General features: G+C 36.7%; 2 protein-coding genes across 3 annotated transcripts; both read right to left on the bottom strand.

Annotated features, from left to right (window-relative positions):
• Positions 1 to 311: 311 nt before the first annotated feature.
• tmem184ba (transmembrane protein 184ba) lies at positions 312 to 13,239 on the bottom strand. 2 transcript variants are annotated; one of them, XM_051124060.1, is made up of 10 exons: positions 12,867 to 13,239; positions 10,736 to 10,957; positions 10,493 to 10,658; positions 6,634 to 6,724; positions 5,222 to 5,297; positions 5,044 to 5,135; positions 4,761 to 4,930; positions 4,166 to 4,360; positions 2,402 to 2,428; positions 312 to 2,237 (listed from the first exon to the last, which is right to left on the bottom strand). In XM_051124060.1, the coding sequence occupies exons 1-10, from the start codon at positions 12,873 to 12,875 to the stop codon at positions 2,008 to 2,010; spliced, it is 1,278 nt and encodes a 425-aa protein (XP_050980017.1). In that variant the 5' UTR covers positions 12,876 to 13,239; the 3' UTR covers positions 312 to 2,007. The 2 variants fall into 2 exon arrangements, with proteins under 2 accessions (XP_050980017.1, XP_050980018.1); XM_051124061.1 differs by lacking the exon at positions 2,402 to 2,428.
• Positions 13,240 to 14,365: 1,126 nt separating this feature from the next.
• Positions 14,366 to 21,488, bottom strand: csnk1e (casein kinase 1, epsilon). Its single transcript, XM_051124860.1, has 12 exons — positions 21,345 to 21,488; positions 21,160 to 21,221; positions 20,489 to 20,585; positions 20,288 to 20,398; positions 20,063 to 20,211; positions 18,370 to 18,598; positions 18,114 to 18,284; positions 17,882 to 18,030; positions 17,590 to 17,788; positions 17,285 to 17,421; positions 17,137 to 17,204; positions 14,366 to 15,115 (listed from the first exon to the last, which is right to left on the bottom strand). Exons 3-11 carry the CDS (start codon positions 20,562 to 20,564, stop codon positions 17,172 to 17,174), a joined length of 1,254 nt encoding a protein of 417 aa, XP_050980817.1. The 5' UTR covers positions 20,565 to 20,585; positions 21,160 to 21,221; positions 21,345 to 21,488; the 3' UTR covers positions 14,366 to 15,115; positions 17,137 to 17,171.
• Between the last annotated feature and the right edge of the window lie 1,120 nt (positions 21,489 to 22,608).

Here is a 22,608-nt window from a genome sequence, read left to right as displayed (position 1 = left end):
TGCCTATGAAATGGATAGCTCACACAAAACTGAAATGTTGTGATCATTTTCTCACTCTCATGTTCGTTCTAAAATGTATGATTTATATCCAGTTGAAGTCAAAAGTTTACATACACCTTGCAGAATTTGCAAAATGGTAATTATTTTACCAAAATAAGAGGGATCATACAGTTTATTACTGACCTTTATATATTTCACATACATATAGTCCACAAGAGAAAATATTAGTTGAGTTTATAAAACTGACCCTGTTCAAAAGTTCACATACACTTGGTTCTTAATACTGTTGTTACCTGAATGATCCACAGCTGTTAGTTTAGTGATAGTTGTTCATGAGTCTCTGAACAGTTAAACTGCCCACTGTTTTTCACTAAAATCCTTCAGGTCCCACAGATTCTTTGGTTTTTCAGCATTTTTGTGCATTTGAACCCTTTCCAACAATGACTGCCCAATCTCTGGAGCTTCAGAGGGAACACGATGCATTAAAAGCCGGGGGGGTGAAAACTTTTGAACGGAATGAGGATGTGTACATTTTTCTTTTTTTGCCTAAATATCATACTTTTTTCATTTAAAACAGCCCTTCAGAAGCTACAGAAGATGCTTACATGTTTCCCAGAAGACAAAATAAGGAAAAATTACCTTGATCTTCAAATTCAAAAGTTTTCACCCCCTGCTCTTAATGCTTTGTTTTTCCTTCTGAAGCATCAGTGAGCATTTGACCCTTCTGTAATAATTGCATATGAGTCCCTCAGTTGTCCTCAGTGTGAAAAGATGGATCTCAAAATCATACAGTGATTTTTGGAAAGGGTTTAAATACACAACAGAATTTGTGAGACCTGGAAGATTCAGTAGGCAGTGTAACTGTTCAGGACAAACAAAGGAAAAAAAAACACTGTGGATCATTCAGGTAACAACACAGTACTAAGAATCGTATGTAAACTTTGAACAGGGTCATTACAAATTCAACTATTATTTGCTTTTGTGGACTATATGTAAACATCTTTTATGTGAAATATTGTATTCAGGTCAGTACTGAACAAAAAAAATAACATGCATTTTACATGATCCCTCTTATTTTGGTAAAATAATTAACATTTTGCAGATTCTGCAAGGTGCATGCAAACTTTTGACTTCAACTATCTTGAAACATGCCTTTGTGGTTTGACATGAAGGTGAATAAATGATGACAGAACTGGGTGAATTGTCACTTTAAATTTCCAAATTATACAAATTTCCATTGTCAGACAACAGAATACAATTAAACTGATGGTACTTGACTGTTCTTTCTCAGTGAAAGTCTAGCATACGCTAAGCAGCGTAACCTAAATCAGCTAACCTAGATGCTTTTTCTGCAGCGGTCCAGGACAGTCACACTTTTCTAAAAGCCTGTGCTAATCTGCCCAGGCGAGTAATGTCCCAATTACAGCCTTATAATCCAGACCGCCTTAATCTGTAATCTTATCGTGGACCATCACCCTCTTCCCATCCCCTGATTCATCCGTCAAAACAAACAACGGTGTGTTTGAACAGCTGGTACTCCCTCTACCGTCATTTATAGCCTTTAATTCACTGGGGAAGCTATAAACACTGTTGAAATAGAAGCAAAGGTGCACTTGAACTTGTAAATCAAAAACGGAAACATTCCCAACAAACGTGGGCCATCCAATACACTGCTCTTTATAAATATTCTGGGATGTCCAAACACCCCCTATTTAAAACAAGCATAAAAAATACATTTGAAATATCAGACCATGTGTGTTTTCAAAATTTGGCTAGGATGAATGCATTTACTCTTTGTATAAACAACAACATCAGAAAAAAGCGCATTGAGATTTTTCCACTAAAGACGTAAGTATAAGCAGCTTAATTTCATATTCTACTGCACTACGTGCTTAAGATGGTCCTTTAATAACCTGTTCCTATGTTAACGTAACCTCATCATTACACTACCGCAGCAGTAAACGGTCCCTTACGGAGTACCTTTGCTCAAGACGACGGGTGAGCGAGTTAAAATTCATCATCTGAGCTAAGCAGCAGGGTTTTCTCATTGTCCCGGGCGCTCATGCAGCTGTGATTGCGGGATATGGGTGGTGCGGTGACCCCCTGCTCCAAAGTGGACTGTTGGGTGTACTGTTGGTAAGCTGGGGAGAAATTGTGGATGGCATCTTGAACCATGTCTCCTGGGTTCATGGTCTCTTTTAAGCTGCTGGAGATGCTCTTCATGGGGGCACAGCGACCTTGAGGAAAATGGAGAACTTAATTAGAGATGGCATGAGAGAAGAGATGGAAAAACACAAGATTGCGTTGTCATTTTTGGGTGAACTGTCCCTTTAAGAGTCTACTGTCCCTGCACATTCAATTAGAGAGGAGATGTGGTTTAAAATCAGGAACTGTAACCTACCATACTGTCCATATGTAGGAACAGGGCCTTTAGAGTGCAGCGTGAAAAGGAGAAACAAAGAAAAGATGGAAAGGGGCGGAAGGGTGGATGTGTTGCATGGTATGAGCAAATAAAATAAAGGGAATTAGAAAGCAAGATGCGCACGGATAAAACAAAAAGCATTGAAAGAAGAGATAACAATGGATGAGTTATGGAATGAATGATTTACAGAATAAAAGCAGAAGAAGAAAAGAGAAAGTCAGCCATGACTTCTGAGCCATTATGATTGAGACAAAATGTTAAATAGAGAATGACTGTTCTTCAAATTTCAATAAAACATTCCTCGCTTAAAGGAGAAGTTCACTTCCAGAACCAAAATTTACAGATAATGTAACCACCCCTTTTGTCATCCAAGATGTTCATGCCTTTCTTTATTCAGATTTTTTGAGGAAAACATTTTTAGGAATGTTCTCCATATAGTGGACTCTCCATATATGGTGCCTGCAAGTCTGAACATCCAAAATGTAGTTTAAATGCAGCTTCAAATGGCTCTACATGATCCCAGCCAAGGAATAAGGGTCTTATCTATCAAAACAATTGTTTATTTTCTAAAAGTTTTGTTCTGGAAGTGAACTTCTCCTTTAAGGAAAAAAATAAGTAAGGGTTCAGTAAGTTTTTGGGTTTTTTTTACTTTTGAAATGAATACTTTTATTCAGCAAGGATGGATTAAATTAATCAAAAGTGACAGTTATAAAGTTAAATATATATTTAACTTTAACAAACAATCATGATTACTTGTTCTTTCTTCTTTTTCTAAATGCAGCCTACTTTCAAAAACCTAAAGGGGTCATCGGATGCCCACTTTCCACAAGTTGATATGATTCTTTAGGGTCTTAATGAAAAGTCTATAATATACTTTGTTTAAAAATTCTCAATGGTTTTGTAAAACAACACCCTTTTACCTTGTCAAAATCAGCTCTGTAAAAATCATCCCATTCTGAGGGGATTGCTCCTTTAAATGCAAATGAGCTCTGCTTGTCCCACCCCTCTATTCTCTCTGTGGAGTGACGAGCCTGTTTACTTTAGCCGCATTTAGTCATGTTTACCGGCGTTTACCCGCTAAACTAGCACATTATTAGGAAAAGCGATCGCAAAGATTCATAAAAAAACCCTTATACTCACTTCTGCTGTAAGTGAAGTGATTCGCGCGAACATAGATGGGTATATGTAGATTGGGAGCCACATTCCATTCACAAACAAACGAAATCCACTGCATCTTCAATGGCTCAGATGTCAGGAGTAAATGACGACTACTATGTTTATTATTACATCCAGAAATTGCTCAATTGGAGATATTCTTGTCTAACTTACATTCCTGCTCCGGCATCAAAACAATGGAGGTTGGACTGTTACAACTGATCTGAGGTAAGATGCTCATGTCAATCAACTATCGTGGGAGTGGCCTCTGCCGGTGTGACGCCACACTATCTGAGAATGGCTCGATTTAAAAAAGAGGATATTATTTTTATAGATTAATTAAAAACACTGCATGGATTTTTATCATTATAGGGTAGATTTGTACATACACTGCCAACACACATTAATGTTCAAACAACATGAAAAAGTGAACTTAGCATCTGATGACCCCTTTAAAAAAAAAAAAAATCTTACTGCCCCCAAATTTTTTAACTGTAGTGTAAACTAATTTTTAAAAGTGTTTTACTATATCAGAGGGAAAAAAAAGTCATATGCTTCTGAACAAAGGAACAAAGGTGTAAATCTCACCAAGGGAATCCAGTCTTTTGTCCATGTAGACCTTGTAGGTAAACGCATGTCGCAGGGCCAAGGCGGCAAAGAACATTTCGATGCAAATTATGAAGTTCTGGTATCCAGCTGCAACGGTTCCCTCGCCGACAGAAACCTCAGGAGAGCTGATCTTAGGAATCGCACCACATTTCTCCAAGATGGCCAGCAGCATGCCTGAAAGACCAGCAAGATCACATTTTACCAATAGCTTTAAATAGTTAAAAAGTAAAAATGAAACTATTCGCAATGCATTTAACAGAAGATTCAACAAGAAGAAGAAAAAAATAGGACTTGGATTTAAGCATAAAGAACTGACATTACATACAGAAGCCAAAAACAAAAACAATTTTGTTGATGTTCATGGTACCTTCCTGGGCCTTGAACACGGTAATTACATTGCTGTCTGTGCAGGGTCAGAAAGCTCTCGGATTTCATCAAAAATATCTTAATTTGTGTTGCAAAGATGAACAAAGGTCTTACGTGTTTGGAACGACATGAGGGTGAATAAAAACTGACAGAATTGTAATTTTTGGGTGAACTATCTCTTTAATATTTCTTTAGCAGTAGATCTTACCTTGCCAGAAGGAGAGAAATATGACAGATTTGACCATGAAGAACTTGAGCATGGGCCTGTAGGGGCTGAGAAGGTCTCGGGTGGCGAAATAGAAGAGAAAAAGAGCGTAGAGAGACAAGCTGACTGAGATGTTGTAGATGATGGCCACGTACAGGTAACCACTTGCGACACTGTGGGATCAGAAATTCAATTCTAGAATCAACAAATCAGTTGTGAAACTTTAAATCTTGAGTATTATGGTAAAACAAAGCCATAGATCAGACATCACATGAGAACCACATACTTGAAGTCCCCATCACGGTATTTCCCAAAGGCCTGCAGGATGACTGTAATCATAGCCATCAGGGGTTTTACCACACAGAACTGCAAAGTGGCCTGTGAAATGAATTAATTAAAAAATTACTCAAAAATATCTAAAAACAATAGGAACAACTATTCCTCAAGGTGTTCAATAAGCAAACCTGTTTGCAAAATCGAAGGAAGCCAATGGAGTAGGTCTTGCCCCAAAGACAACATGTTCCATATATACAGCTGGACCTGCGGCAAAACAAGATCGGTTTCACATCATTATGTGAAACTATTCTTAGACGGCACATGTAGGTCTGCAAGATGTTCCACACTTGATCTGGTACATCTGCTATGCACAAACATCTGACAGACGTCTGCAAGATGTCAAATTTACATACATTTTAAATCAAACATCTTAAAGACATCTAATAGACGTATATTAGACATCTGACAGGAAACATTCTATAGACGTATTGCAGATGAGCAAACACTAAAAAATACATCTTTCAGATGTGACTGCAGACGTCAAATAGATGTCTCTGTGATGTATGTGTGCTATCAGGGTTACTTAACTTATGCATAGTGGTACTGTGGTGAACCAGTGCCGACTGACACGAAAGAAGAAATTGTTAAATAATAATGTTATTTCTGTTTTCTTTGTGCACAAAAAGTATTCTCGTAGCTTCATAAAATTACAGTTGAACCACTAATGTCACATGGACTATTTTAATGATGTCCTTACTACATATCCAGGCCTTAAATGTGTCAGTTGCATTGCTGTCTATGCAGGGTCAGAAAGCTTTTGGATTCCATTAAAAATATCTAAAGTTGTGTACTGAAGCTAAACTAAGGGTTTATGGGTTTGGAACAACATGAGAGTGAGTAATTAAATTCTAACTTTTGGGTGAACTAACGCTTCAAGATGTGGTTACACTTCTCACACTGACATTTTTAACACAAACCTTAAAGGAACACTCCACTTTTTTTGAAAATAGGCTCATTGTTCAACTCCCCTAGAGTTAAACAGTTGAGTTTTACCGTTTTCAAATCTATTTCAAATCCATTTCGAATCAAAGTTCCTTGATTTTTACGCCGACCCGGAGATCAGCTGAAAGGATTCCAAAACGGTAAAAGTCAAGCGTTTAACTCTAGGAGAGTTGTAAAATGAGCCTATTTTCAAAAAAAGTGGAGTGTTCCTTTAAGATAAAGAACAATAGGCATAAGAATTTGGTCACAACCTCTGTGCTGGGCTAAACACGTTCATTTTATGTACGTATTTGTATTTTTTTTTTAACTGATAACTCACAGAGAGTTTATAAATATGTCAAGAAGTCAAAACAGTGTCCGGCTCAGGTCTCTGTCTCGGCTCACTTGTTTGCGCACCAAAGTTCGAATGGCAGCGTTCACATTTATTCAAATAAGCCACAATAACAGAGTAATTGTTCCAGAGTTCATTTTAATCAAACCAATCCTGGCAACGCCCTTAACAAATACACCTGCAGTCTCAAAAGTCAATGAGAACTTTGATTTGGGGCATGTATTAAATAATTCTCACACAAAAGAATAAGTGGAACATGACACTCACTCAATGGGTTTTCCTCTGATCTCAGCCATTATAGCGCTCTCTCCTCCAAGGTATTCATAACACAGGCTCAAGAAGTTATAGATCACAAATGCTGCAAAAAAGACAAATTGAATTAGCACCGTTATTATATTTTTATTTTACATGGGTGATTCAAGTCTTAGTACAAACATTTGGTAGTACTATAGAATGTTGTAGATTAAATGATCAGAAGAACCTCAATAGTTTAATCTCATACTGTGACACTGGCAGTCAAGCACAGACGACCTTTCTGACTAAATCTCATCATCAGTGTTTCACCTAACACCAACAAAAGACTTTTGCTAAACAATAGCACAGTGGTGCATGGCAAAACATCCCTCGTGATGGTCTGGCCATGCCAAAAAAGAATTACAATACCAGAATCCTTCATCCTTTGAGTAGACCATGTGCTTTTCTACACCAGAGATTCAAGGACAGTCACAAAAATTACATAGGTTCTAAGCAGTTTTGTTATTTTTACCATTATTTTCTTTCATAAGTATTTCAGGCATGAACCAAACCAGCCAGATTCAACACAAATCACACTATTACAAACTTTGATTTGAAGTAATAAAATACCATTTTTGAACCAAGATGTTTCTAATGCTTTTCAAGTCTGCATTTATTTGATTAGAAATACAGTAAAAACAGTAATATTGTGAAATATTATTAACATATAAAATAACTATTCTCTGAATATATTTTAAGATGCAGTTTATTACTAGCTATATTTATTTTAAATAGAAATATAATTACATTACAACTTTGTAAATGTCTTTTTCTGTCAATTTTGATCAATTTAACACATCCTTAGAGAATAAATGTACAGATTTGTTTTTACAAACCTGACCTTAAATCATCTATGGTATTTTATATACCATTAACTATATTTTTAAATTTAAGTTACAATTATTTTTGAGTTACTATCGTTTTCAAATGGGGGAAAAACATTTTTAATTTTACCTGAAGTCACATAAAACATTTCTATATTATCATCTAAAATCTGTATCTTTATGTAGAAAATGCAGGGGACATTTACTTTCATATCCTGCCTGTTGCACACTATTAAAGAGGACATCGGATGCAAAATTCTCGTTTACATGGTATTTGTATGTAAATGTATCATAGCAGTGTGTGGAAACAACCACCGTGCAATGATAAAATCCATTCACTCTTTTTTTTATCCCCCAAAAAAAGTCTCAATTATCAAGGTGTTTGGATTTTCTGAGCAGTATGATGTCATATTGGTCACGCCCCGCCCACAACAGTTTCCGGACTGTCCTGTATTAGCATATTTCTGCCCTCAGCCAGTCGTATGCTATCCTACACTTTCTCCACGCTCGAGCAGCTGTAATGACAACGTTTCGTAAACAATGCAGGTGTTTTATAGTTGGATGTACGTGAACGTGAACATAAGAGTCTTCATTTTCTCCCGACATCAGAGTCATTGAGGACACAGTGGATTAGTTTTGCTTTTGATGGTAACGCACCACTGAATGCACAAAAACCGCAAGAGAGGGGCGGGGTGAGCAGTAGCTCATTGTCATTTAAAGAGACATATTTAAAACAAACAAGGAACCAAAGGCATAGTCTGATGATGCCGTGATTGTGTGTAGAATCAAGGGAGTTTTAGTCTTCATCCCCACAACTGATGCAATATCAGAAATCATGTCCATGGATGTGCTAATGTATAAAAGACTCATTAAGGTCGCTGCAGTATGAAGCAGGGTGGGGCTAAAAAAATTAATTACGCCACAGTCAAGCGCTTCCGCTTCTTCCGGTCACATGTATGTGAGGTAAAACAGGGCTGTTTTATCATACTAGATACATTTGAGTGTGTTGAAATTTCTGTTATAATGCTACTCTGTGCATTCGTCACCTGTCTAATAAAATGCATAGCATATTACAAATTTCTTTGGGGTTTCCATGTTTCTAACAAAATCAAGAAAATCAAGGTTGTGTGACGTCATTGGCAGGCGATGCAATGACACAGCTCCGTTACACTAGTTAAAATAGCTTATTTCTCTGGATTTAAACATTCTTTGAAACATTCAGAATAATGTACAGGTAATTAGTCACAAAATACATAACACTGTTCTAATTGTTTTCAGATATTAAAAAAGGTCACTGGATGGCCATTTTCCACAAGTTGATATGATTCTTTAGGGTCTTAATGAAAAGTCTATAATACACTTTGGTTAAAAATTCTCAATGGTAGTGTAAAACAACACCCTTTTTACCTTGCCAAAATGAGCTCTGTAAAAATCATCCTATTCTCGTCAAGGCTGCTTTAAATGTTAATGAGCTCTGCTCGCCCCGCCCCTCTCTTCTGTTTCTCTCTGAGCCTGTTTACTTTAGCCGCATTTAGCCACTAAACTTGCTAACTAGCACATTATTAGAAAAGGCGATTGCAAAGATTCATAAAAAAAAGCTTATACTCACTTCTGCTATAAGTGAAGCTGGTGTGCGCAAACACAGACGGATATATGTAGATCAGGAGGCGCATTCCCTTCACAAACAAACGTAATCTACTGTATCTTCAGCAGCTCAGATGTCGGGAGTAAATGATGATGTTCATTATTACATCCAGCAACACAACACCTGTTGATATTCTTGTGTATCTTACATCCCTGCTCTGGCATCGAAACAATGGAGGTCAGACTGTTACAGCTGATTTAAGGCGGGTCGGAGGTAAGACACTCACGTCAATCAACTATCCTGGGAGTGGCCTCAGGCTTTTGAGAATAGCTTAATTTGAAAAAGGGGATATTATTTTTACAGATTAATTAAAAACCACTTCATGGATTTTTATCATTATAGGGTAGATTTGTACATACACTGCCAACACACATTAATGTTCAAACAACATGTAAAAGTGAACTTTGCATCCGATGACCCCTTTAAATAAAAAATCTTACATGTTGTGCCTTTAAATCAAGTAAAACAATATGAAACTTGGTCGTGAGACTCAGCTAGATGATTTCAAGAACGGCGCTTACGAAGCAACTGAACTGTGCCAATATTCACAGCATCCCCAGCGGAGGTTAACTTGTCCTTTTCCCTTGCTCTGTGTACGTGTGACAGTGGAGGTTGGAGCTCAGCTCTATATATAGGATGTGCACCCTGCAGCCACAGCTGCTCTTCACTGTTTGCTGCTGCTGCTGAGTCGGGAGACAGACAGCAGTGCAGCTGAAGGTCTAGTTAGTGTTTCCAAACCCTCCCCTCTTCCAAACATATGGAAGCCTTACACCCAAGAAATCAAAACTATCCAAAAGATATCTGCGAATGAAACATTTTACCACTTGCTCTTTGCAACCAAGCAAGAACCAAAATAAATTCATCATCATTAAAAAAAAAATACCAATTTGAATATTGCTGTGGCACATTGCTGTGCATTTTAGACCTTCAACTTATTGCCTTCCATTGAAGTCCACTATATGGAAAAAAATCTTGGAATGTTTTCCTCAAAAACCTCTCTTTGACTGAAGAAAGAAAGACATGAAGATATTGGATGACATGATGTTGAGTAAATTATCAGGAAATTTTAATTCAGGAGTGAACTAATCCTTTTTTTAAGTAATGAAAATATTTTTAGTCTTAGTCACCAATAATAACCCTGCACTAGTCTGGTGTCAAATAAGCACCTGGTTTATTCGTTTATCCATGTGCATCCGCTCCACTGATGTGCGATAAACACGGTTACTACGCAACAATTGCCTCTGGAAATCCCAGCTGACTAAAAATCCAAAGAGCCGCTCTAGCAGGAGACGGCTATTAAACAGGCCGCAAAGGCGTCATTTGTAAAACTTCATGTGCAAAGACAGCTGAAAAGAAAGCCTACCCTCATAGCAATCCCTGACTGTGTCGAAGTACACGTAGTACTGGTCGTTGGTAAAGAAGAGAAGGCTGAGCCAGGAGTCAAAGGCGTAGATGGGTACGATGAAAAGGATGCGCACTATGTGCCTCTGCTCCTTGGGAGAGCTGTAATAACGCAGATGCATGTAGATCTGCAAAAAAAACACCACAATGAAATACACTGATTAAATTTCGATTCTCAGTCACACTTGGCTTAGGGGTCGTTTACCTGATGGCAAGTGAGTAGAAGTGCCGTCCACACAAAGAACCCTGACAATGCCTGTGCTGTGGTTGTCATGAGGAAAATGGGCTGTTCTGGAGTCAGCAGAGGGGCTTTTGGAAACCAGGAGATGTTGGGCCCAGTAGGGGCCATTGTGGCTAGCGAACCAGGAGCCATCCCGACAACTTCCTTCTCGAAACGATCAGACAATGGCACGTCGCGTTTCAAAAGCTGTGTTGATAGAGATCGGGATGTTCAAATCAGTGGGGATCGAAGATGCTAAAGAACGGTGTGTAAAGTAGAAACGTAATGTACTGGAATAATGTTTAGTTTAAGTAAAATGCCATGAAAATGAATCAGAGGAAAGGAAAGGAAAGGAAAGAGGCGTGTGAAACATTATGACGTCAACATGAGTCATTTCACAGTAATATGGTGCAAGATAATGTGGGCAAGCAAGGAATTGAAACTAAAAATCAGATCAAAGTCGCAATGAAACGGAAGAAAAAAATAGATCTTTTCTCGATATTGTGATGTACATCAGAGTGACATGGGTTATTGAAAAAAAAATTACAGTAGGGTGGGGACTTCTAATCATTGTTTTTGATTAGACAGAGGCAAATCTGAATGCAAACTTGAAGTTAATTGTAAGAAAAGGTCAGGGTTTAAGCAAACTAAACACCAGAGAGAAGTCTATGGTTTCACTGAAAGATTGCGTTATAATATTTTGATAAAAAAAAATTACAATATCAACTTCTGGGCTTTTGGGCTTTTTCTCTTCTGCTCACCAAGCCTGCATTTATTTGATCCAAAGTACAGCAAAGGCAGTAATATTGTGAAATATTTTTACTATTTAAAATAACTGCTTTCTATTTGAATATATTTTAAAATGTAATTTATTCCTGTGGCCAAAGCTAAATTTTCAGCATCATTACTCCAGTCCTGTCACATGATCCTTCAGAAATCATTCTAATATGGTGATTTGCTGTTCAAGAATTTTTATTTATTTTTTATTCTAATCAATATTTAAAATAATATTGATTTCTGAAGGAGCATGTGACTGGATTAATGATGCTAAAAAAATCAGCTTTGAAATCACAGGAATAAATTATATTTTAAAATACATTCCAACAGAAAATGGTTATTTAAAATAGTAAAAATACTTCAAGATTGTACTGTTTTTTTTGCTGTACAATGGATCAAATAAGACTTCTTAAAAAACAAGGGAAAAAAAACCTTACTGTTCAAAAACGTTTGACTGGTAGTGTATGCATGGATAAATCATTTACAGTAAGATCAATAATATGCATTTAGAAAACAGACTGACTGAATTTTCATATGCCAAATTAAAATTAAATGGCATGCATATTTTTTATCTCCCAATTACCTTGAAAATCTGTGGATTTCGGAACAAAATTACTTGAAACACAAATTCATAATTGTGGCAGTATTCAGACATGAATAACAGTAACACCACTGTGCATAAGCACTAACTGTAAATAAAACTCAAAACAGGTCAAGGACAAAATTAGGTTTTGCAGAAATTGTGGATTTGTGTATTTACAAAGTATATATATATATATAAAAAAAAAAAAAAAAAAAAAAAAAAAAAACAGGAAAGTGAGTTTATCCAAAGTTGTATCTCACACCTTGATAAATGATTGGCAATCTTCACTGTTTACACCAACTTGAAGCTAACTACATGATTTTTTTTAAAAGATAATATAGTGTTTTGTCACAATTACTCAATGTTGTCAAAAACTGTATGATGTTGTTTACTTGTGTTCCGCGGAACACAAAAATAGATATTAAGACATATTAAGAGTATTTCATTGTGATGGTATTGAAAAAAAAAAAAAAAAAAAAAAACACACCCACACAATGAAAATCAACACTGACTGGTGAGGGAAAAAAAAGTCAGTCAGGTCTGAATCAACATAAGGGCGAGTAAATTACACAATCTTAATTATTGGGTGAACCGTTAATCATACGTTGAATGCATTCAGCGTTCACTTTTCGTGTTATACGTTTACCTTATTTGGAAGAGCATCATAAATTTAGTTGGGTCACATAGTTGAACTTCGTCGTAAAATTAGTAAGGAAAAAACAAAGTATCTACAAACTAGACAAACGGGCAACTCACCAATAACATAAACGCAGATTTAAAACCATTCGCCGTGCACAAAGGAAAACAAATGAGAAGCAATTCGGCCTTAATTCTTCAAAGCCATCGTTGCTGCCCGTCATCCATGTTTATATTCCAGCGCCGTTGATCTCTGCTGGAAAATCTGCGCTCCGTCCTTTTATATTTGTTCCCATGTAGTAATTCACCACGTCTTTAGACCTTTTACAGTGTATTCACGACTGTTCTAAAGGATTGTATGTACAATCGTAGTTGGATTGCCAATGAAAGGCAGTTCCGTCTTTCCCAACTCCGTTTGCTATTGAATAAAATCTCTTGCGGATTAGTTTAACGGGGATAAAAGTGGAAAGCGGCTGTGAAGGCTGCTACAACAAGCGACTTCTTTTATTTTTTTCTAAAATGGGTTGAAACTTCAAAATAAAAGTCATTATTCCAGTGACGCAATTTACAGTAAATAATGCATTTTTTAAAGAATTATGTAATACTGAAGGTAGTCTGCTAGAATTATACAGATTAATAAAAATAAATGTGTAGTATTGTTTAAAAAATTGTATTTACTCAGTTATTTAAAACTTATTCCCAAGCGAATGAGTTCATGTACATTATTTATTGGATAAAAACACTTAACGTTAACTGTCTTCAAACTAAACTAATTTGAATTAATAATTAAAATTCTGTGTGTGTGTGTGTGTGTGTGTGTGTGTGTGTGTGTGTGTACTTTTTTTGCTACATTTTGGGGACAAAATGTCCCCACAAGGATAGTAAAATCTGAAATTTTGGACATGGTGGGGACCGGCCTGCGGGGACATTTGTGAGGTCCCCATGAGGAAACAGGCTTATAAATCATGCAGAATGAGTGTTTTTTGAGAAAGTAAAAGTGTGCACAGTCTCCTGTGAGGGCTAGGTTTAGGTGTAGGGTAGGTGTAGGGCGATAGAAAATACGGTTTGTACAGTATAAAAACCATTACGCCTATGGAATGTCCCCATAAAACATGTAAACACAACATGTGTGTGTGTGTGTGTGTGTGTGTGTGTGTTTTAGTTTAGTTTGCAATGTTCGGTCGAGTCTTACTGAGCAACTGAGCAATTTTTACATACAGTTTATATATTTACTTACGCAGGTAGTTGTTGAGAAAAGGGAATGATAATGAATGATTTTACTTTTACTTCGTTTTATTTAATACAATAACACTTTGAAATGTAGTTTTATAATGTGAATCGATTCAGTTATTTATTTAAAATGTGTCTGTTTCCACACTTTTCACGTTAACATACATATAAAGTGTTATATAGCACTTTTTTTTTTTTTACATTGTTTACATGTATTGTGATCTTGATTTATAAGACAACCGCTGCAATTTTAATAAACCATTCATAATCCATTCAGAAGGGTAAACTGGAATTAAACAGCTATCGCTGTGACTTTTTACACCAGCTGTGTAAAATAATGTTTAAAATAGTGAAATAAATTTACAAAGTTTAGCAAGCTGAAACAATCATACTTTTGATATGTGTGTTTATTTATAAATGAGGTTGTCATGGCTAATGTCAATGCAGGAGTCTTCATATCAAATTACACCACACTGTTCAGCTGTGTAATTGTAAGAGTGGAATTCAGGCCTTTAATTATGCTCAAACTGATCTTTAGGTTAGTTCACTACAGCCCATATATATATCAATATCTCCCATCTGTTCAATGTACAAACTTGACACATCCATTCAGTGATGTCTACAGGCCAAACACCAGTCTGACTGGAAACAACATTCTTGGAAATTCGTTACTTTTGCATATTTAATACTTAACATGGAAAAGATGGTTCCACGAAACCTCATACATCAGTAAGGTGTCAACATACAACACTTTTTGTGCAAGGGATACATTTGTTACACTCTATCAATATTCAATTTTAACTTTACAGTCCAACAAGCAAGTCCTTTTTTTTCCCAGCGTTTCAGACAAACAGAGAACAACCAGAACCTTCATCGGGTCGCAGGTTTAAATTCCCTTTTCCACTTCCACTGTTTGAGTCTTGTGATCCTCTTTAAACTGTATCTGCCCACTGTCCACATGCGTCTGTATCTTCGATGTCTCATTCCAACAGCAACAACCTGCAGTGCGTGAGGACGGGGGAGCACTTTGTCCGTTACAAAAATGTGGTTCCTTTCTTTCTGCTTCTTGTCTCCGTCGCACTCCCGTTTTACATAGAAAGATGAATATAAATGCTTTAGGGGAGTTGTCTGTTGTAATCCTGCAAAATGAAGTAAATGTAAACACACTTTAGCAAGTTACATTACATTAAAATTTTGGAAAAATGTACTTTTGTAGTACTGAAACCTATTTATTATGCAGTATAGACTGTTTTCAAGACGCGTCAGCAATCGGCCATATTGGTAACACAAAATGTAAACAATGCCACTGAACTGAACAAAACTTGCATATTTTGCTGATTATTGCTGCTGAAAATGATCAGTTAGTGTCATGTTTTGGGCTGTGCTAATCATTTGGACCGGGAGAAGAGTGCAAAAAAACTGTCCGAGGAACAAAAGGCGTTTGTGGCTGGCCCAACTGAACCAAACTGGCCAAACTGAAATATTAGGCTAATATCTTAATTAATACTGCTCGTACAGATCTTTACCACCTATTAACTTTAGTTTGTAAAAATATTGCGCCTTTTTTCTGCTAAGTCCTAAGTGTTTTATTATGTTGCAGTCTTACGTTAAACTTTACTTTTACTTTTTTTTTGCACGTTAATCTACACCATAATCACAAAGTACCAAACAGGTTCGTAACAACTTTGCAAATTTATTAGAAATCAAAAACTGAAATAATTCCATTGCATAAATATTCATACCCTTATCTGGGATGCTTGAAATTGTGGTCAGAAGCATTCATATCGCTTGTAGATCTTACTACACTTCGACAGGAGTTAACCTGTGGCAAATTTGTTTCAATGAGTATGACTTAGAAAGGCACACACCTCTCAATAAAAAGCAAAAACCAAGCCCTGAGGTCAAAAGAACTGCCTGTGGAGCTCAGAGACAGGATTGCATCAAGTCACAGATCTGGGGAAGAGTTCAGAAAAAAATTTTGCTGCATTGAAGGTCACAGAAGCATGTAGCCTCTATTATCCATAATGGAAGAAGTTTGGAACAAGTAGGACTCTTCCTAGAGCTGGCCTCTTGGCCAAACTGAGCAACTGATGGAGAAGGGCCTTGGTTAGAGTGGTGAGCAAGAAGCTGACGGTCACTCTAGTTGAGCTCCATGATCATATATGCAGATGGGAGAAACTTACAGAAGGACAAAAATCACCACAACACTCCACCGATCCAGACTTTATGGCGGTGTGGCCAAACTCAATCCTCTCCTCAGTGAAGACACATGAAAACACACTTGAAATTTGCAACAATACACCTAAAGAGCTCTTGAATTGTGAGAAACAAGAGTAGCATCCCAAAAATTAAGTGTGGTGGTGGTAGCCACATGCTGTCAGGCTGTTTTTCAGCAGCAGGGACTGAGGGACTTGTCAGAGTAGAAGGAAAGTTCAACACAGCAAAATATAGAGATAGCCTTAATGAAAACCTAATCCAGAGCATTCAGAATCTCATGCAGGGCAGAAGGTTCTCCTTCAGCAGGACAATGACCCTAAGCACACAACACGAGTGGCTTATAGACAACTCTGTGAATATCCTTGAGTGGCCCAACCACAGCCTGGGCTTGAACCCAATCAAATATTTCTGGAGAAACCTCAAAATGTCTGCCAGCTCACATCCAAGCTGACAGAGCTTGAGAGATGAAGAGGTGAGGTGAAGAATGACAGATAATTGCCAAATGCAAATGTGCAAAACTTGTCGCATCATACCCAAAAAGGCTTGAGGCTGTAGAGGTGCTTTAACTAAGTACTTAGTTCAGGGTATGAATACTTATGCAATGTACTTATTTTAGTGTTTTATTTTGATTAATTTGCAAAGCTGTCACAAATCTGTTTTGTGCTTTGTCATTATGGTGTATGGAGTGTAGATTGTTGTGGGAAAAAAGTACCTTAAAACAGTTTAACATAAGGCTGCAACATAACATAACGTGAAAAAAAAAATATGAAGGGGTATCTTAGTTATCTTAATTAATTTTAATTCAAAATTTAAAAATGTGCTATATAAGAGGTGTACTGTGTGTATAAAAAGTCATTATGTGCATTTCAGTGCATTTTTGGATACATTTAAAGGTCCATATTGGATAAATGACAAATATCAAGAGCAAAAAAAAATCACTAACCTCCTAAAAACAGTAAATGACAGAACTTGCAGAGCTCATTTCCCCATGTGTTCGAATGGAACGCTGACCTGTGTGAGAGAGACAAGACAGGTCAGAGCAAAAACAAATATCTGGGAATTAAGCGAAAGACCAGTACGTGAACGGAAACCTGTGGGGGAGTGATGCGGATCTGATCATGACGGAGAGGGAGGTCAGGGGAGGCATTGGCAGGAGCACCGCGGTGCAGCCGTAAACACACTCTCCTTTCCCGCTCAGCTCCTCTGCCTGCTCTTGGAGATGCGTTCCCTGAAAGACAAAATAACAGGTAAGTTATAAGTGCTGATTTTAATATCCAACAACACAGAAGGTCAGGCAGATGCAGTTTCATAAGGAGGAGAAACCACATACTTCAAAAATAACCTGCTCATAAATAGATCAGACATCAATAACACCTCCAGTCATCCTTAGACTTACCAGACTGTGGCACACGGGAGGCAGGTGTTGAGCTGGCGGGGTCTGGGCCGTTGCGCACCCTGTTAGGGGCCGGGAGGTTGGGGCCCGAGGGCAAAGCACGAGCCGCGGATCCAGGCGGCCCGCCTCCGGTCCTCTCATCCCTCTCCTCTCCCTCTCCCCTCTGCTCCTTCTCTTTATCTTCTGCTGTCCTGCTGGAGCCCTGAAACAGTCAGAAAAACCCATAAGGTGAGCAATATAGTTCATATTTGAACCACACCGCAGAAAAATAATGCAAAATGCTTAAAGAACATACAAATTTCAGCATGTTCCAGTCAAACACATAGTCGTATGAAAATCCCTGTCTGTGGAAAAGATTCCTGAACAGCTGTCTCAAATAAGAGTAGTCAGGTTTGTCATCAAACCGGAGTGAGCGGCAGAAGTTCATGTAGGTTGAAAATTCAGCTAGAGATGTGTTAGAAAAGAAAAGAGAGTTAAATGAGACATTTAATTTCATATAATCTTCTAATCAAAGAGCATCTACTCACATGGATAGCCCTTGCAAAGAACCTCAATGGGAGTTGACATCTTTTTCTCACTGATTCGCTCATACTTTTGTCTTTTGGTGGCTGCTTTGAGGCCTTGCCAGGGCAGTGAACCCAAGTTGAAGTACATAAGAACATAGCCAAGGGACTCGAGATCATCCCGTCGAGATTGCTCTGTGGAAACAGAAGGTAAATTTAGAATAACCCAAAATAAAGAGTCAATTTTTATCAACAGAATGCATTTCTCTAGTGCCCTTACCGATGCCCAAATGCGTGTTGATAGAGGCATAGCGGGCAGTGCCAGTCAAGTTCTTATTCTCACGATACGGAATGTGCTGATGTGTGCGGGCGTCACGGTACTTTTTGGCCAAGCCGAAGTCTATGATGTAGACCAGGTTTCCCTTCTTGCCAAGCCCCATCAGGAAATTATCAGGTTTAATGTCTCTGTGAATGAAGTTCTTGGAGTGGATGTACTCGATTCTGCTAATCTGGAAAGAATAAAGATAAAACAATTGGCCCAAATGTATAAAATCTATTTTAATTTATAATAATTCTATGTTTTAGCACTACATATTTACAATTTGATTTACTGAGGATAGTTTTTCTTATGAATATTGCCTTACATTACATAAGCAAAAACAAATTCTGCAGACAGGCTATTCAAATGATAATATATGACTACATAACTATGTAAAAAAAAAACTAAACTACCAGTCAAATATTTTTGAACAGTCAGTGTTTTAATGTTTTTTAAAGAATTCTCTTTTGCTCACCAAGCCTGCATTTATTCCGCAAAAGCAATAATATTATGAAATATTTTTACTATTAAAAATAACTGCTTTCTATTTGAATGTATTATAAAATGTAAATTATTCCTGTGATAAAAGCAAAATTTTCAGCATTATTATTCCAGTCTTCAGTGTCACATGATCCTTCAGAAATCATTCTAATATGCTGATTTGCTATTCAAGAAACATTTATTATTTATTAGGAATAGTAGTAGTAGTATCAATATTGAAAACAGAGTGCATTTTTTAGGATTAATTTATGTATAGAAAGATCCAAATATTAGCATTTATCTGAAAAAAAAAGCTTTTTTAACTATACACTATACCACACAAAAGCTTGGAATCAGTATAATTTTTATTTATTTTTTCTTTTAGGGGAAAGAAATGATAAATGAATACTTTTATTTAGCAAGGATGCAAATTTATCAAAAGTGATTATAAAAAAATATATATTTAAATTGTTTAAAAGTGATGATGAAGATATTTATAATGTTACAAAAGAATTCTATTTCAGATAAATGCTGTTCATCAAAGAAACCTGAAAAACTCTACTCAGCTGTTTTCAACATAATAATAATAAATGTTTTTTGAGCAGCAAATCAGAATATTACAGAACTGAAATTACAGGAATACATTACATTTTAAGAAAGCAGTTATGTTTTAGTAATATTATTGTTTTGCTGAATTTTGAATCAAATAAATGCAGGCTTGGTGAGCAGAAGAGACTTCTTCAAAAAACAAAAATCTTACTGTTCAAAAACTTTTGACTGGTAGTGCATATAGGTTTTAAATTGTCTTTTTTTATATCGCAAAAACTTGCATTCATGACCCTTGGACATTGAATATAGTTGCCTTTGTGTTGCTAAACAATTGCTATGATATTTTTGGGGTTTTGAGCATACTGATATGCGGCTGTTAGGGTTTTCTTTATGATATTCCGATCCCTCGATACAGCTCACGTCCCTCTTTCAACATATCTATATAGGATTTTTGTTCATTAATTTTTATCACTTATGAATAATAAATAAATAACACAACACTCCCCTCAATAAGACACAAAGTGTCACGTCTGTAGCAAAAACAGTACAGGATGAGGGTTCGTGCATATAATTACCTCTAAGACTTATAACATGATTCTTGTTTATATACTTTCAATGCAATTACCATCTGGTCTGCCAGCAGCAGGACTGTTTTAAGTGTGAATTTCCTTGAGCAGAAGTTGAACAGGTCTTCCAAGCTTGGTCCCAGAAGCTCCATTACCATGACATTGTAGTCCCCTTCAGCACCACACCATTTGATCGAGGGAATCCCCACTAAGAAGATTTAAGAGACATGTCTAGAAACCCATTCGCAGCATGAAAAAGCAAACCAAAGGAAATCCGTTCTCACCTCCACCCTGCATCATCTTATAGAACTTGCTCTCAATATGTAACTGTGGGTGCTTAGTCTTCACACTCTCCAGTTTAATGGCTACCTCCTCTCCTGACGTGATGTTTGCACCTGGAAGATTTTATTTTCACATCATCAGGACACACCACTTCCGTAAAACCTACATCAGTAGCGAATCTGTGTAAATTATATAGTTTTTACCCAAGTAAATGTCACCAAAGGAGCCACTTCCAATCTTTCGCCCAAGACGGTATTTACTCCCAACACGCAACTCCATGTTTCCTTCCCTAAAATCAGCCTTAGAGTCATACAAAATGTTAGTGTGATGTAAACCAAATACATTAGCCTCAAACAATTAGCCAGATCTGCATTTTAGCACACAGCAGATATAAATAGGATGCTCACTTCAGCATTTCTTCCAGTTTAGATTTAATTCACATTTCAGATTTAAAAAAAAAGCTGCAAATGCAGTCAGCACTGGCAGTCATGCATCTAACATCTGACATCTGAGTCATGTGATGTGATCCGAACACAGTTGCTGTTCAATTCCTACGAACTTGCAACGAACAGGTTAATGTTTAATCTTAGGCACCATCGCTGATTATCAATGTGCAAACTATAAACGTTAGACTAAGGAATCTGTATAAAATAACCCATTTTCGTGAGTGTTTTACGGCGTTTGCCTAATTGAACACCCAAGACGTATCTGTCTTCAGCGATTTTCAGCCAATTTTGTAGCAGCCGCACCCAAGACCATGTTGATGCCGAGATTTCACGAACTGGTGCTGACATTTACATTTATTCACGACAGCTAAACGAATCCTCAAGACTCATGTCCTAATATGACCTTAAAGCAGGAACATCTTTCTTACCTAACGTGAGGGTGGTGGAAAAGTGAGGCTGGTCGACAGGCTTGCGCTCGTAAGACAGGACCCTGGACAGCGAAGAGTGCAAGCGTAATTTAAAACGTCTCATCACAAATGTAATTCCAACCACTGCTTTCCTCCTCAGATTTTTAAATCCTTGATTTCATATCTCTGCACATCGATTGACCTACTTGCATTAGCGGGCTAGCGAGCAGCAGCCTCCCTTGTTTGTATCCCAGCGCACTTCTCACAGAAATGATGTCATTCACAAACTAGCGAAAGGACCCGGATCACTTCAAGGGGCCGCGCGCTTGACGTGCGTACGCAGCCTCTCCTCCATCCACAGTGACGAACTACGACGCTCTATTTAATCAGCGAAACAGTCTTTTTTTATTTCTAGTAAAAACAACGTTTCGACATAAAGAAAAGTAAAGGTAAATATGTGCTACTTAAAAATATACAATCATAGCTTATTAAGAAATAGATTTTGATAACGCTGCTGGTATTTAAACCTGTGATAATTTGGATAATGTACACGTCATTATTGCAAAAAAAAAAAAAAAAAAAAAAAAATCTTTAACACTGATGACATCGGTCCTCAAAATGACTTAAAAGAAGACAAAACAAGCATTATAAGACGCCAAAACAATTATATAACAATATTAATTTAATTCACCCGCTTAATTGTCTTGAAAAACCTGGATATACCAGGAAGTCTTATTTCAAAAGTAAACGTGTGATTTCCAGACCTGTAAAGTCATGTAAAATTATAAAAACTCTACAGGCGTTTTTATAAAGAATATATATTTTTCTGGTTATGCCAGCTCTAAAATATTTCATCAGGTACTTATGAAATACACTACTGGTCAAGTTTTTGAACAGTGAAATGTTTTTGTTTTTTAAATAAGTATCTTCTGCTCACCAAGCCTGCATTTATTTGATCCAAAGTACAGCAAAAACAGTACAATTCTGAAATATTTTTACTATTTAAAATAACTGCTTTCTATTTGAATAATGTTTTTAAAATGTAATTTATTCCTGTGATCAAAGCTAAACTTTCAGCATCATTACTCCAGTCTTCAGTGGCACATAATATTTCAAAAATCATTCTGATTTGCTGTTCAAGAAACATTTATAATTATTATTATCAATATTTAAAACAGTTGAGTACCTTTTTAGGATCCTTTGATGAATAAAAAGTTCCAAAGATCCATTTATCTGAAATAAAAACCTTTTGTAACATTATACACTATACCATTCAAAACTTAAAGTCAGTATTTTTTTTTTTTCTTTCTTTTTTTTAGTGGGGGAATTAGAAATTAATACTTGTATTTAGCAAGGATGATAAAGACATTTTTAATGCTGCAAAAGATTTCTATTTCAGATAAATTCTGTTCTTCTAAACTAGTAATGGTGCTAAAAATTAAGATTTGAAATCACAGGAATAAATTACAT

This window comes from Labeo rohita, chromosome 12, assembly GCF_022985175.1.
Source record: "Labeo rohita strain BAU-BD-2019 chromosome 12, IGBB_LRoh.1.0, whole genome shotgun sequence".
NCBI lineage: Eukaryota > Metazoa > Chordata > Actinopteri > Cypriniformes > Cyprinidae > Labeo > Labeo rohita.
This window is presented reverse-complemented; position numbering and strand designations above follow the sequence as displayed.

What these genes read in the sequence shown, in the direction of transcription:
- csnk1e (XM_051124860.1), bottom strand. Translation starts at nt 20,564, where the DNA reads ATGGAGTTGCGTGTTGGGAGTAAATACCGTCTTGGGCGAAAGATTGGA. An exon ending in TCTTTGCAAGGGCTATCCAT is followed by an intron (nt 18,031 to 18,113) that starts GTGAGTAGATGC and finishes ACACATCTCTAG; the next exon opens with CTGAATTTTCAACCTACATG. An exon ending in CTCCCGTGTGCCACAGTCTG is followed by an intron (nt 17,422 to 17,589) that starts GTAAGTCTAAGG and finishes TTTGTCTTTCAG; the next exon opens with GGAACGCATCTCCAAGAGCA.
- tmem184ba (XM_051124060.1), bottom strand. An exon ending in AGTCAGGGATTGCTATGAGG is followed by an intron (nt 6,725 to 10,492) that starts GTAGGCTTTCTT and finishes TCTTTTTTGCAG; the next exon opens with CATTTGTGATCTATAACTTC. An exon ending in TCCTACATATGGACAGTATG is followed by an intron (nt 2,238 to 2,401) that starts GTAGGTTACAGT and finishes ATTTTCCTCAAG; the next exon opens with GTCGCTGTGCCCCCATGAAG.